Consider the following 16503-nt stretch of genomic DNA (forward strand, 5'->3'; position numbering starts at 1 on the left):
AGGTTCTGTCTGAAATTGAAATACCCATGTGAACCAGCCATAGCTCTAATTTTCACAATTGCTTAACAAGACGTCAAGTTTTTATACGGTACCATGTTTACGTTTAAATTCTAAATGCAAGATGGCAAAGCCAGGAATCTTTCAGGACCCCCTCGTAAATCCCGCAAAACTCGCCCACATCATCTGAGAATGCACGAAACTACTATTCCCGCGCGGCGAATTGAAAACTATGGAACTGTGGCAGGCACTTACGGGCAGCTCTGGCCCAGCCGTCGAAATGGCGGTAGTGGCCTGGGCCGCTGAAACCACCGGCGGCCTAGGGCTTACGGCAGTCTAAGTCAGCAGTGATCCCTACAATTCTTTTTGCCGAATAAATTGTCTTATCATCATCATTATCGACACTCGTGCGACTCGGTGGGACCACATCTAGCAAGTTGGTTAGTAGCGCGTGCGATGTGTGATCCGACGCCGCATGCTCTTGGATGAAGTTGAACGACGGATCGTATGCAAAACTGCACGGTGTGCCTCGCGCTTTAACCATGGGCGCCCTTGACGCGCTTTCGCCGAACACACAAACACACCCCATCACAAAGTGTGTGCATGCGTTTTCCGCTCGATATGCTGCCATTAGAAAGTTTTAACAGTGTCATGTTACCATGTGGTAAGTGCGCTAATACCGTACTGAGCGAGAACCGTACGGAAGGACTTCCCGTACGGCGTACTAAGCAGTAGGGAGCGTACACCACATACGGTACCGTGCCCATAGTGTACGGTGAGCCGAGCCTAAACGTGGTGAGAAACTGGATTCGGCGAAAGAGTGCACGCCGTCCATGTCGACGTCGCGCGTGAGCTTTTCGCCATGATGGGACCAAGGCACGAGTTGAGTTACATCGCCTTCTGCGACGCGACGAAGTGGCAGTAGATATAAACAGCACTTCTAACCAGATGCGTAAACTTGACCTGAGCTGAACTTGCGGCTGTACCCTTCGTAAGAAGCGAGTAAGATACTTGAGCAGAATGGGTCACAAAACGATTAAACAAAAAGTGAATCAACAACAGAAAAACTAAAAATAAAACGTTGCCAAAAAAAACGCTTCGGGTTGGAGGTGCCATCTTGTGACGCAGAGTTTGCTTAGAGGGCCCTCAATGTTTTTCTGCACTTACTATGTTCGGCTTATAGGCTGGTGTAAAGTGTGGGCAGTGGTGCGATTTAAAACAGACATTCCTTTTTAGAGCACAGTTCTTAGGCACCCGTTCCTGCGTTGAGCTTCGGCGACCAAGCGAACGAGCGCAGTGATGGATCAAAGAGCGAACGTGGAGAGCAGCTGGGGATGAGAGACGGCGAGAGCGAAGAGAGCGCGAGGAGAAAGACGGAGGAGGAGGTTGCAGCGAAAACATGACCAAGAAAGCGGAGGAGGAGATTATGGTGAAAGGGTAAGGAGAAAAGTGAAGCGCCGTACGAGACATGCTGAATGGTAGCGCTGGCGTGGGCTTCGAGCCCTCTGCACATGCGCTACTGCGCCTCTGCCACACCGCTAGAGAATGCGCCACGCGTGCGCCACGTTTTCCCGTGTTCATGCTTTCTTTCTGAACAATGAGCGACGCTGGAAATGCTCCCGTCTGCCACTGCTACAAAAAGAGCTGCCCGAGCGCAGGTTCGGCACCGCCACCGAGAGAACGCTCTCGTTCAGAATAAAGTTCTTCGCCACCAATATATTGCGAATTGAAAACTAAACAGCTGGGGCACTATTCTGCAAGTGTCCACCTACTTGACATGTCCATTTCGTCTGCTGGTGAAGTGTTGATTGGCTGCAGGCGCTTGTCTCTTTCTGACACGTGCCACATCCCAGCCAATCAGAAATTTAGCAGTAGATAAAATCGAAATCCGCACCAGGTGGACACACGAGTTTTATTTAGGGTGCCTTCCGTCCCAGGCCTGCGCTTGTCAGGCATGAGCTTTATCGCTAGTCATCAGTCGAACCATCCGTAAACGCACGCGGGATGGATACGTTGTCGCCCCACCGCCTCCGTTCGGGAGAGTACAATAACCTACCTAACTGCCATCCTTTGACACACAAATAATTTATATATGTTTATACGGTTGAAGCGCCTCTGCCACTTGCGCCTCTACAACAAATTTACAAGTCTAATAAATGATTTGCAGTAGCGAGGACGCATCTACTACAACGCTGAATGCCTGTCTGCATTTTTGCCGCAGATTCCCCTGTCCCAGAAGCTGCAAGTTGTGCCCCCCACCAGTTCGTTCTGCAAGCGTTTCCGGAGCGTGGCGTGACGTGACGTGGCGGACACGGCAGCGATTTTCCTGGTAAAGCACGACTGTTAGCTGAGCCAATCAACAGCGGCATCGGCGGTGACGTCACAGCACCAAAGCTTCATAAACGAGTGCTTCGCGGGAGTTCGATTCACTTGGCAGCAGCGACGACGCATCTACTACAACGCTGAACGCCTGTCTGCATTTTTGCCGCAGGTTGGTGTTGTAAGATACTATTGTACTAATACTATTGCATACAATTTACCGTCACTGCTGCCGGGTTTCTTTACTTTGTTTTCTTTGCTTTTCTTTGCTTTGTTCTTTGCTTCGTGGAGTGCATCTTTTGTGTTGATAAGGTACGGCTAAGGAAATAGCTAAACTAAAAGAGGAAATGAAAGCTGAACTCACTCAACTGAAACAGGAATTTAGGGATCAACTAAAGCAGTATCGTGAAGCATTGGAAAGGGACATGCTCAATGAGATTCGCGAAATTAAAATAGAGCACAAAAATCGAATTTAGAGCATTGAGTTTGGTGACGCCTCAGTTGAAGAGCTGAAGACTGAATGCTGAAGAAACTGCAAGACGAAAACTAGAAAATGAAAATATAGTGCTTCAAGAAAGATGCAACTCCCTCAAACGCAGGGCCCGAGAACTTGCAAAACGCTTTGCGCACTGGGAGCAGTACTCGAGAAACAAAAATCTCGGAATACAAGGCGTCGTAAAAAAAGATAATGAGAATGTGCTGGACACCGTTCAGATGATCGGGAAAGTTATCAAAGAAGGAATTGTCGAGAATGACATTGAAATATGTCATCGAGTACCCACCCGAGACCCAGAAAAATCGAATATCGTAGTGCAGTTTAAATCCAGGACCAAGCACGATGCTGTGCTTTACAAGGCAAAGAGGGCACGTCTTTCTAACAAGGATATTGGAAATGATAACACTCACAAAATTTACGTGAACGAGCACCTATGCCCTACCCTAAAGCAACTACATGGAATCGCTATCGGTAGAAAACGTGACCATGGATGGAAGTCCGTCTGGTCGTATAATGGCAGGATATTCGCGAGGCAGTCTGACGACACACCCATTGTAAGAATACAGCATCACGAAGACCTTTCGAAGATATGCTAAATGTTGTGTTAAATCTTGTACTTTCTGTTCAAGATGGAATATTTTAAATTCTCACTACCACAAAACGTTCATCTACAAGATACCAAGCTTATCTCTGTTTTGCATTTTAATTCCCCTTTCGCTATTCACAAAAGTGACAGTATCTCTTGTCTTCTCCACCAATTTTCTTTCCAGTTTGACGTCATCATGATTTCTGAAACTTGCTTTCAAAATAGCGACGATGTCGTCGGCCTGGATGGATATACTTCTTTTTACTTTGTGGAAGTTCTTCCGGTCTACCGGGGCGCAGTCGTTGCTGTGCCTAAGGCTCCGGACTTATTCGCCATTGCGAGGAAAACCCCTCCAAAATGACTGCCCCTCGACTGCGCGCCGTTTCCCCGGGCGCCGCGACCGCGTCCCGCGAGGTCATGCTACGCGGCCCTGCGATTGAGTCGTGGGGCGTGACGTAGGGAAGAAGCCCCGACTAGGGACGACCGCCGTGCGCGGGGGAGTCGTGCTGCGACAGGGACGAGCGCCGGTCACGAGAGGCAAGCTGCAAGGTACGTGAGCGACCAGCTATTTGTGTCCCCAACGCCCCGGCCTGCGGACGTTCACGTGCTTTGTCAGCTTGCGTAAGTGCCGCTTGCTGACTGGCTCTGCGTTCCGCCCTTGCGGTAGTCGCAGGTGCTCAGTGCGTTACATTTTGCGTGTCCGAACCGTCGCAGACCATTGTCGGTGACTGGAAGCGCTAGGTAGCCTTGCGAACGCATTTCGGCTCGCGTGCGCAAACCATTGTTCGACGCGGCGTGTAACCCGCCTTCCTCGCCATCGGGAACCGCGGGCGTCGAGTGTAATCCGTGAGTTTGGGTGCAGTCTGGTACGTGTTGGCCATTTGTGATCAATAAACGCCTTAACTGTCCTGGACGCCTTGTGTTCCTGGGAGAGCGCCCATGCGTACGGCCAGAGCCGGCCAGGCCTTTCGGCTCGGGGCTCGAACCTGCGGTGGGTCTATCGCCGTGCGCCGTCGTGCCGCGTCGTGAGGCTCCACTTCTCGGGGGCCACCTGGCGACGCCGTGCGTGGAGACGTACAGTGAGCCCACAACTTAAACCGTCAGAATAGGCGAGGGGTTGGCGTTGCCCTTTATAATAAAAATAATTACCATTACGAACTGATGCCAGAGTTCAAATTCATAAGTCTTGACTGCGAGATGTTAACTGTCAAGGACAAGAAAAGAGTCTTATCAGTAATATACCGCCCTCCGAGCGGCAGTAATGAGAATTTCATTGATTGTTTTTGTAAGCTTCTGGAGTTCTGTTCATTTAATAATGTTCATTTTGTCTGTGGAGGCGACTTCAACGTAAATATTTTAGATAAAAATAAGCATGTGCAGGATTTAAACAATCTACTACTATCATTTGGCTTTACCAATCTGATCACTACACCAACGATGGTTACTCAATCTACCTCATCTGCCCTCGACCTTCTTATTACAAATATAGAAACCTCAGTCTGCACCGCGGGTACACTTTCTAATGATATTAGTGATCACTGTCCAGTCTTTATGGTGTACGCATTAGATAACGGTATCAAACAAAACATTGAATTACTTACCTACCAACACTTTTCTAACAAAGCACTCGATTTATTCAGTCTAGCTGTAGGTACGCAAAACTTGGATTCCGTGTTAAGAGAAAAAAATTTTAACGAAGCGTATAACACGTTTCTTGAACTATTTGTGCGCATCTACACTGCGCATTTCCCCTTCAAGCAAGTTAGGAAATCAAAAACGATACGAAAACCGTGGATTATGAGTGAGCACATCAAAATGATAAAAATGAAGAACCACCTTTATCATGCGTTCTTGCACTCCAGATCAGAAATTAAACTTAAGGAATTCAAAACCGAAAGAAATAAACTGAAAATACTAAGGCAGGCAAAGATAGATTAATATCAACGTCTGTTTTTTGAAATCAACAAGAAATGTGCGGATGTGGTTTGGAAAATAATAAATAACGTTTTAGGTCGTCAAGCTAAAAGTAGTGTACCCAAGATAATAAACTACGGGAATTGCGAATTGATCGGTAAAGCACTGGCAGACCATTTCAATACTCACTTTGTGAATGCAAGCGTTACGCACACCCATGACTGCCAAGTCATGTATTCACTAGATAAATGTGTTTCAGAAACTATATTTATGCAGCCAACTGACGAAAATGAGGTGTTTACACTAAAAAAAACCTTAATAACAGCAATGCATTGGATTATGACAATATACAAATTAAGCCAATAAAATATGTCTTACATCACTTGCCATTTATCCGCACGTTGGTCCATATATTCAATCTAGCTATAGAATCGGCGACTTTCCCAGACGGCATGAAACGAGCTAAAGTACGTGTCCTATACAAACATGCCGATATAAATAATGTTTCCAATTTTATACCAATATCTGTCCTACCCATTTTTTCCAAAGTGCTAGAAAAAATTATTGCTACGCGCCTAACAAAGTTTCTAGACAGACATGATGTAGTAACAAACTCACAGTTTCGTTTTAGAAAAGGTAGATCTATGGAAGCCGCCCTTTTATCCTTGAAAGAAAGTATTGTGCAAAGCATAGACAACGGAGAAATCGCCCTCGGGCTATTCATTGATTTTAGCAAGGCATTTGATTGCATCAGTCATGACATTCTTAAATATAAACTATCAATATATGGAGTAAGCGGACATCCACTCACTTTATTGGAATCATATCTCAGAAATAGAACTCAGTGTGCATGTATTAACAACGTCCTATCTTCTTTCTTGACACTTAAAAATGGAGTGCCGCAAGGGAGTGTTTTGGGCACACTATTATTTAACTTATATATTAATGACTTAGTAAATATAGATCCTACCGTTGATTTCTTTATATATGCGGATGATAGCACTATACTCTTCTGCGGAAAAGACGCAAACGAGCTAATTATCAGGTGTAATGCATTGCTAATTAAACTATCTGATTGGTCACATTCAAATGTGATCAGAATTAACCCCACTAAAACGAAAGCTATTCTTTTCAGAGCCAGAAACAAACCTTTTCAGTTGGAACATTCAATCACCTATTTAGGCAAACACATAGAACTAGTTAATGAACACCAAATACTTGGAGTAATATTTTCATGTCATTTGAGTTGGGATGCTCATTTTAATAACCTTCGAAACAGGTTTTCTGCAGTCGCCGGTGTACTATCTCGCTGTAGAGCTTACATGCCGACAAAAGCCAAGCTACAAATTTATCATGCATTGTGCACCTCGCAATTTAATTATTGCAGTTTAGTATGGGCAACCACAACACGAACTAACATAAATAAAATAGTTACATTACAAAAGGCGCTTTTCCGACACATTGCTAATATTGAAGCCCGATCAACAACAAAAACATTGTCACAAACATACCAAATCATATGGGTAGATCAATACTACGAATATCGTCTTTTACAAATATTTTATTTTGCAAGGAAAGACTGGAGAGATTTTCTTACATCACTAGCGACCTTACAGCACCATGACATACCTGTGCATTTCAGAAACCCTGAACCTTGGTTTGTACCGCGCTTTCGCACCGAGTATAAGTTACAATCTATTAAACACAATTTGCCGAAAATTCTAAATAATCATGTTCACGCTAATAAATTCTCTCGTAAAGAGTTAGATGTATTTCGTTAACCTATAACATATATATTCATGTATAACGATGCATATAAATGACCATGTTTTCTTTTTTGCCTTTTTGTTTTATTTGTACAAAAATGTCTTGTTGTTTCTTACATATCCTGTCATAAGCGTGTATCTGAGTTTTCAATTTTATGTTTAGTTTATGTTTAGTAAATTTCTGCTTAAGTTTTTTTTTTGTACCAAAAAGGTTACTGTTACCGCTCTGCCATGTATAACGCCTCCTGGGTCCAGTCAAGCTGCTGACGGCACCTTTTAGCCCGGGAGGACGTTTCTAGTCTGTACTAGAAGAATAATAAAACTTGAACTTGAACTTGATTTCCGAGGTACCAACCACTTCGTCATGAAGTCGTTCGACTTCATAACGAAATATTTATTTATTTATTTATTTATTTATGTATTTATTCATCTGAAGAAATCTACGCTGAAAATCAAGAATCTATGTTCGAAGTTTTGGCAAGGGCTGGCCTTTACCAAGAATGGCTTAACATGAATAGCGACTCCTGTCTTACACAATATTTATTTATTTTTATTTCCAATACTGTGAGCCCTGCCGGGCTGTTACAGGGTGGGAATACAGAGCACAAAGTTTACGCAAAGAACGCAGTCAAGTTTTCTTCAACAGAGTCAACCATGTTATTGCTCGGACACGCACAAAAATTTGAGTTATTCCACTCAACAATTGTCTTGACAATGAAAGAGTGCTTAACGACATCAACTCTTGGCACATAACGCATTATAGCGTAATTTTGGTTAGTTCGTGGTGAAACCCTTCCAGGAGGCTTCAAATACAAACTGGAATTCAGGTTTAGCTTATTGTTATAGAGTTGATATAAAAACTTAAGGCGTGCGATTTTCCTGCGCACAGCCAACTTAGTGAGACCAGCCCTCACGAGCATGGAGGTTACAGAGTGCGTTTTGTCGTAATCAGAAAAAAATAAACCTAACCGCCATTCGCTGAATGCGATCTAATTTATCTGTTATGTATTGTTGATGAGGGTCCCAAATTAAACAAGCATACTCTAAATTTGGTCAAACAATGGTAGTGTAGGCCTTAACTTTAATATCTGGTGCAGCATCTCTCAATTTACGCGGTAACAAACCACGCTTGCGCTGTGCTGATCCACATATGTTTTCGACGTGTTCATTCCAGTTGGGGTTACTAGTGATTGTTACGCCAAGATATTTCAGCTTTGTAGAACGCTTAATTACATTATTATTTACAGCATACGAAAACATCAATGGAGTTTTTTTTGTAACTGTCACGCAAACAGATTTATGAAAATTGATTTGCATATGCCATTTTTCACACCAGTTATAAATTCGACATAAAGCACCATTTAGTCGTTCTTGACCAGAAACACTCTTAACGCGGCAAAACAAGAGGCAGTCATCCGCAAACAACTGCAGTTCAATCATAGGATGTACATCAGTTGCGATATCATTAATATACAGTAGGAACGAAATTGGACCCAAAACCGACCCCTGAGGTACACCTGACGATACAGGAAGTAAACAGGAGCATTCGCCATCTATTTCAACAAACTGCTGTCTGTTGTGTAAGTAAGCCTGAATCCACTTATTAATTTTTGAATTTACATTATACCCATAAGGCTTTTCAATTAGCTTGCTATGGCTTACCCTATCAAGTGCCTTTGATAAATCCCGAGCGACGACATCAACTTGTTCGCGACAATTAAGGGCGTCTGCAAAACTGCATATTGTTTCAAATAATTGCGTGACAGTTGACAAACGCCTTCGAAAACCATGTTGTTTGTTGTAAACACTTTTATAGTTTTCAAACATTTTGCAAGCCATGCAAGTTATGGAAATCGGACGGTAGTTCCCAATGTCTAGCCTGTCTCCAGCCTTATAAAGAGACACAATCCTCGCTATTAAACATTGACTTGGTAATGCACCATTTATTATTGACAGAGAAAAGGTTTTAACCAAGAAGCATGCAGTCCATTCACAGTATCGCTTTAAATACTCATTCGGTATTTTGTCAGGACCAGGAGACTTTTTTAAGTCCAATTTTAGCAACATGTCCACTATACCTACCTTAGAGATAAAAATGCTATCATTAGTATGGTCCTCCCATTCTAAATCTATTGCAGCACTCTCATCTTTTCGGCTGAATACAGAACCAAAAAAAGTGTTGAATTCTTGGGCAATAATTTGGGGATTGTTGCACACGGTATCATTTACAACTATTCCATTGATGGAAGGCTGTGATCAGGCGACGTATCGCCAAAATTTTTGAGGATATGTTTTAAGGTAATTAGGCAGTGTTGTAGCGAAAAAAAGACGATTTAGACGCTCTTAATTTCTGGCGAACTTGAGTGCTAAGGGCCGATATTCTCTCGAGAATTTTCGGTTTTCGTTGCCGCGCACGACGTAGCTGACGTTTTAAATGTACTAAGTCGCGAGAAACCCATAGATTACTTTTATGTAAACGCTTGCTCTTTTTGGGACAAACAGAGATAACGAACTAGTCACCACCTCTGTAAAATACCTCCATAATACATCTACGTCATTTTCTTCCGGCATTCAGTCTAAAGCCAATTCTAAATAATCTAAGGCGACTGTATCATCAGCTCTGTTGAAATTATGGACATGAGCTATGCGTTTTTATTTAAAAATTTTATATTTTTAGAGTGGCTACGACCATTTTATAGTCCGAAATTTCTTCCCCAACTTCAATATTATGTTCAATGATACTCTCTGATAAGAATAAGAGGTCTAAAAGGGCGCTGGTATTTCCTTGAATTTGCGTAGCTTTCTCGACCACTTGAACCAAGCCATGTTTCACTATGATTTCCAGCATAAGTTCTGCATGTGGCCTCTCAAGTGTCCCAGGGTTTCTTGCATCCAAATTTACTCCCGGTAAGTTGAAATCACCCACCAAACTAACTTAACTTCTATCTGTAATTATTGTTGTTAAATGCTGATCAATCTTCTCAAATAACTCAGTAAGGCTTCCCGGGGGGTCGATAAATTGCACCGATCGCCAACGCGAAAGGGTGAAAAAACAACGTACACCATAGGCTTTCATGCGCATAAATTGACGGCAGAACTTTATATCTAAGTGATTTTTTTAACTGACAGTGCAACGCCTCCGCCTCTCGACGCCCTATCTGTACACAGCACGTTATATGCGCCGGGAAAAACTTCATCGTTCGCGATACCCTCATGCAGCCCCGTTTCAGTTATTGCTAATATATGTGGATCATGTAATAGCGGCGCGCATTCACGTTAGTCAACCTTTTTCACAATGCTGCGGGTATTTACGTTTATCAGCCTGAGCTCATGCTCCTTTCCTTGCCAGTCTTGGCCATGGGGGCCGGCTGCGGCGTTACTGCGCATCCTCACACTACAGTTAGACTGCGCGTCCCATGTATAGGGAATGTCGTTAATGAAAAGCTTGTCATGAACAAGCCTTACCTTATATCCTTCATTTTTATCAGTTTTAGCCGATTGCCAGAGCAACTTCCTTTTTTTGAAGCGTTTCGTACGAGTAGTCGTCAGCGATACTTATCTTCGTGCCCTTCAGTTTCTTGTAGTTTTTGAAGATAGTTATTTTTTCCTTGTAGTCGTACAAGCGTAAAATAACGGGTCGATCACGGTCATCCCTTCTTTTACGAAGTCTGTGAATTCTTTCGACAGACGTCGGTTTGACACCAAGCAGTGTGAAAAATATGTTCTTGATAACCTTATCTTCCAAGTCTTCTCGCGTGTCGTTAACTTTCCTTTACACCAAGCACAATCAGATCGTTACGCCGGGCTCTGTCTTCAATATCTCATATTTTTGTTGATGACGCTGAACAGTGCTTTCTAGATTTTTAACAGTAGCCTCGATATTTGCCAACTTCCCACCTTGGTCGGCAAAGAAATCAAGCTTCCCTTCAATATGCGTCAGCCGTGCTTCTAGTAGCGTTTGTTTTTGCAAGCTTTTTTCAAGCATTTCTTCAATAGGAGGACCCAGGTTGCTTTCTATGTCCCCGGCCAAAAGGAGTTCTAGGTGTGAGCATAGTGCATGCAAAAGTCAGGGTCAAGGCTAAAATGGAGGAAGACCAAAAACATTAAAAGAAAAGAAACCAAGACGTTTCTGTATCGTATCTGGCGCAGCGCTGGCTTCGCATTTACGGCACGTGTGACGTGACCGATATCGGTATCGCATATGACACATGTTGGTGAGGGAACACACTCTCTCCCACTTAGTGTATATATACACGGCCATTGAATAAATGGGGACGCTTTCCGCTCTCCTTGCTTGGAGCCTCTGGTCATGTCTTGCCTGCGGCACCGCACCATACAGTTTCCGCTCCCATATGGGGGCTTTCTTCACAATGAAAGTAAACGAAAGGGGGGAGTGTTTTTGGTCGGCGTCTATTTTCTCTTGACTATGAACAATCCAGCCAGACTAGTTTCCGTTGAACTCTTGAATACAACACAACTAGATCAGTGGTGCAACATTGCGCAATAACTAGCTTGCAAAGAAAAGATGAAGGTGGATGGGTGGTGACAATCGAAACAAAGTGTCATGGTATAGAGTGCGGGTGTAATGGGTGCGGTGGGCTTGTCCGAAGTTTAGTGATACCATAGAAGGCACACATATTTTCAAGACGCATGCATTTCTGACATCCTAATCTCCTAGAAATGTACGAAGGGTATAGCTCCTACATTGTGCAAATGACCCAACTGAGTACAACAGGTAACTAGCAGAAATGTGCAGAATTAAATTGACAAAGCACTGCTTCTGCAAAGAAGAACCGCTACTCAAGGGGGTGAGCATATCAGTACAGCCCTCCTGTCACCCTCTTTCTCTGATACAGTGTTCCTGAAACAAAAAACTTCGGCAGAGCCGCTTTAGGCTTCTTAGGTGTGGGAATGCAAAACATTATACCGTTTCTAGACTTCGGAACGTTATGGAAGTGCTCATTTTAAACATTCATGACGTGGCACCAGCTCCTCCCCATTGGCTGCGCCGCTACGTGCCCAATGACGCATGCATTAGGCCACACCTTCGGTCAGGCAGAATCGTGGAGCAGCCGAGGCGTCGGGGAAGCATGCTCTTGCACCCCGGATGCCTAGGTTCTATTCCCCCACAGACCCGAAGTACAATGTTTTCTTTCCAAAGCCATTAATTTACTTTGTTTAGTGGAACCACGCGTTAGAACTTTGACGCCTATCTGAGCATTTTTGACGCGCTTTTGCTCGTCGCCGTCGGCAATGTTTGACGCCATCTTTCGGTCGCGCCAACTATGCGATGGATTTCCGCGTAATGGGGCAAATCAAACTTTCGCACTAAAACACAGACATATGTTACTACATTATTAGGATTTCTTTAGAGAAATTGAGAAAACAGCTTTTTTTGCTTTTTTTTTTGTACAGCGCAGGCGTTTACTTTCAACCCTACTAGGTGGTCACTGCCACATTGGATGCAGATGACAGAGAGATATTTTAGTGATAACCAGAAAACAGAGTGGTCAACGCCAGCTGATGCACTCTAGTCTGTTACTCTGCACTGTTGAAGACGGAGATGGTGTTAAAGTATTAGGATGCATAATGGTGAAAAGTGGCCCTACTAGAGCCACTCGTCTAGTTCCACGTCATGCAGGAACTTCAAAAGCGTTTGTTGTCCGCATTCAAGTATGCAGTGTTAGGCCTTGGACCAAGAGAAGCATCGTCCAACACTGATTGCCGTCAAACGCCGCATAGGGAATAATCCAGCGTCTCTCGCTCCTCCATATATGCTGGGCAATCACATATGTTTGTCAGTGTTTCAGACATCTGACAGCAAAAAATCTTAACAGGCCAGCCAAGTTGATATTATTGGTATGGCGGGCAAAACAGAGAGTTAAACCGAAACTTTCGTTGTTCTGGTTTTCGTTCCCGCTTCAGCAAAAAAATCCTTCAGTTCCTGTTCAACTACGGAGCAAACAACGGACGGCTGAAACAAATTCTAAAGGATTCCGGTTCATTTGTATAACCGAAGAATAATGTTAAAAAAAAAGAGTACATTTATTTTGTACAAAAGATTGACGCTGCTGCTAAGATGCACGGAAATACGACGTATGTTGGTCTTGATGAAGGCTTGCCTTCGGGCTGGTTGGAATATCAGATTATAGTAGCAGTTTTGCTTCACAATTTCTACAGTATTTACAGCTTTATTGAAGCGGTTCATTAAATGCTAGATTTGTAAACGTGACTCGAAATTTATTTCCATTAAAGTCGACAGAGCAATATCATGGAGTCTAAGGCACTGTGTATTGATTGTAGAGAGCAGGATGGCGATACAGGTGTATGGACCCATATTTACAACACATCTTGAAATACATGTAAAAATTATAACCCGATTTTTCATTAGCACTTATCAAATTAGTTTTATGGAAATCATAGGAGCCGGTAAATATACGCGCCACTTTATTTAGAAGACTACGTACTTGGGATGCTACCGGTCAGCCTAAAATAGCTGACCCTGATGAAGACAAGTCTGTTTGCTTGCTTGTTCCCCTATACTGGTCATCGTTATATGAACATGCGGCATGTTCTAATATGTTGCTTTGTTGCGACGAATATATGTAAGCTGCTAAAGTGGAAGCTTGGGCGAGTTGGTATGCCATACTTGAAATTTAAAAAAAAGAACGCAACATGACAGCGCTGACAATTTAGTAATAAATCAGCGCTGTCTGTGTCCTCCTTATGCTGTAATATTGTTGCACTGCTTTCAGAACCCCTAGACGTATGTTTACTGACACTACTCTGCCTGTAGATACATTGTGACATATAAGCTAGGGCTGTAAGCCGCGCGAATTATTGAAAATTCAATATTATCAGAACTCCCGTTGAATATTGTGCTTTCTTTCACTAGCACATCTATGTTATGTAGAGATTCCTATGATTCGATACTCTATATACAATGTTTAGATATAGATTTATTGTTTCATTACGGAAAACGTGGTTATTGAATAGCATTATTTGTTAGTGAACATTCAATTCTACCAAAGACAGTTTGCTTGGTGGAACAGCACCGAAAGATCTAAAAAAAGAACGAAGTCCCTTCGCAAGGGCCCTTACTGCGTGTCATACGATAATCACACTGTCAGTTTCAGAACTGGCGTGAAATTACTAGAAAGAATACGGTCACGAAGTATGTACGAAATAAAAGGCGCAACGGAACGCGACACAAAAACTTACTGCCAGGAGATCCGGGTATATTCTGCAGAAATCCGGATCAGTGTCCAAAGCTTGCTTAAGCAGATTTGTGGTGCAACAGTCGGAAGTGAGTCGACCTCATCCACTTCGCACAGTAGTACACACATCATGTACCCAGCACTGAGGCACAATTATACGAAAGCTACGAGCAGCCCTCCGTTCTGGAAGCTTCAAGAAATGAAGAGAGGGGAAGCCACAGCACAGAATACTGGACACTCGCAAAATCTTTCTGCAAGGCGCCTTTGTCTAGGCAACTTAACGGGCTTTATCCTAGTTGAACTTTTCTCGCCCATCGCTTAAAAGTCATGTTATGGACGCACAGGTCGGAAAAGATATGTTAATCATTTTGCGTCTATTGCAAATTACGTAAGATTGCTCTAACAAACGACCACCCAGCTAAGAAGCGCTTCCTCGTTTCAATGATTATACTTACGTCTCCGACCATCGGGGAATTCATTGATGCGCGCCAATTTCAAACGCCTGCGAATGTATTACTAACATGTCTCCCCCTCGACAAGGCACGTTGAGATTGTACTAATGCTGCTCCTTCTTCGAAAATCACGGGAAGATGGTGTGTCTTTATGAATCCGGTAGCATAAGTAAGCGAGAAGTACACGCAGTGGACGGATGAAAAGTTTAAGAAATGGTGACCAGCCTAAACCAAAAACCAGCCTTGTTTTCCCGTTTTACTTCAGAGTGGAAAAAAATCTTACGGTGTGGTTGAGGTTCAAGGAAATAACGCTTGTTTGTTTCGTTTTGCGGTTTTTGGTTCTGCTGTGGGTGGATACACTGCCGCGAAATGGATAATACCTGCTTGATGTCTGGTTTACTGAAAGTAACATGGTAACATCTGTTGCAGGCGTTTACTTTCGTCTAATATCTTTTATGTCCCCCTGAATGCGTTTTTCTCTTTTTTTTTTAGCAGAAAGGTTTTTGGGACTGAAAGCAATTCTGGAGATAAATAGACGCTATCACTGTAAGTCTGGTGTCGACAACTACTGAAATGGCATTGCAACATAAATGGCGCGCCGTAGCTTAGTGACCTTTATAAACAGTGGCGAAAGCAACGAAATAACGCGGCGCTGTAATTGGAGGGAACAGCAGGTACGCATGGTAAATATAGACACGCTTTGTTAGCTATGGGTACCGGTCATGCAAATGTCACCTAAGAACGAAGAAGAGGAGCACCCACCGTCGTCCGTCTGGTTGTTGTCGATGACGTAGTCATAGTCGACCTGGGGCTTCGCCGCGGCGTCCGCTGTGCCGGCCACGACGCACAACAGCAGCCCGAGCGGCGCGAGCCCGGCGGTGGCCATGTCGTAGTCGGCGAGATGGCGGCGCACCAGCCGCGGACCGCCGCTTTTGAAGCAGCCCCCGGAGGGAAAGCGCGCGGCCCTCTCTCGCTCTCTCGCAGCCGACCTACGAATTAGATTATTTGACTCCCGTTCACGATTGGCCTGCTTCAATAGCGCAGGGAGTACTGCGGTGCATCTTTCTTAAAAGAATCCACTCGATTGGCAGCTTGTCGTGTACGTAGAGCGAAATCAGTTAAGGAAGGTGCAGGAAGGATTGGCGGTGGGCGACGCCAGCTGCGATTTCCCACAGGCTGCAGATACCGGTGGTATTAGCAACCACCTCGGTATTTCCCGATGAAGAAGCATTTAAATCGGTGATGACGACAGCAGATACTCAACGCTGTGTGTTATCAGAACCATTTGTTCGACGAGACAGTATCTACGCAAGAACACTCTCATTCCATGAAATGTAGCTGACGTAGCCCGCAGTCATTTGGCTCTTTTAACGCCTTCCCTGCGGCGGGAATTTTTAGTCATGCACTGCAATTTTTTTCATGCTTGCGGCATGCACAAAGATTGCGCAAAAAAACTCAGAAGTAATGCAAAAAAAATTAAACAACACGACGCTGAACTTCAAATGCAGTATGCCTGAGGGGTATTGCTATACCATGAAATTTAACAGCTCTTTCCTTCAATTACCCACATTTCCTTTCTCCTGTTTGTTCATCCAACTGCATTACAGTAATTAAGGTTAACTATACTTCAGTGATTTTCCATATACAGTTTCAGGTGTCGGGTTTCTTCTCTAGATGACAGGTGAATTGGGCACTTGCGCAGATATAGCATTTATAACACGTTTCTACCCACAAAAAGTGCAAACAGAATACGAAA

General features: G+C 43.7%; 1 protein-coding gene across 1 annotated transcript in view; it reads right to left on the reverse strand.

The window, feature by feature from the left end:
• LOC126529915 (uncharacterized) overlaps positions 1-15640 on the reverse strand; it is a 934270-nt gene extending 918630 nt beyond the window's left edge. Inside the window, exon 1 of the mRNA XM_050177364.3 lies at positions 15510-15640. Coding sequence (XP_050033321.1) covers positions 15510-15633 — 124 coding nt within the window. The 5' untranslated portion in view covers positions 15634-15640. The remainder of the gene's footprint in view (positions 1-15509) is intronic.
• Positions 15641-16503: the final 863 nt, after the last annotated feature.

Source organism: Dermacentor andersoni, chromosome 5, assembly GCF_023375885.2.
Source record: "Dermacentor andersoni chromosome 5, qqDerAnde1_hic_scaffold, whole genome shotgun sequence".
Classification (NCBI taxonomy): Eukaryota; Metazoa; Arthropoda; class Arachnida; order Ixodida; family Ixodidae; genus Dermacentor; species Dermacentor andersoni.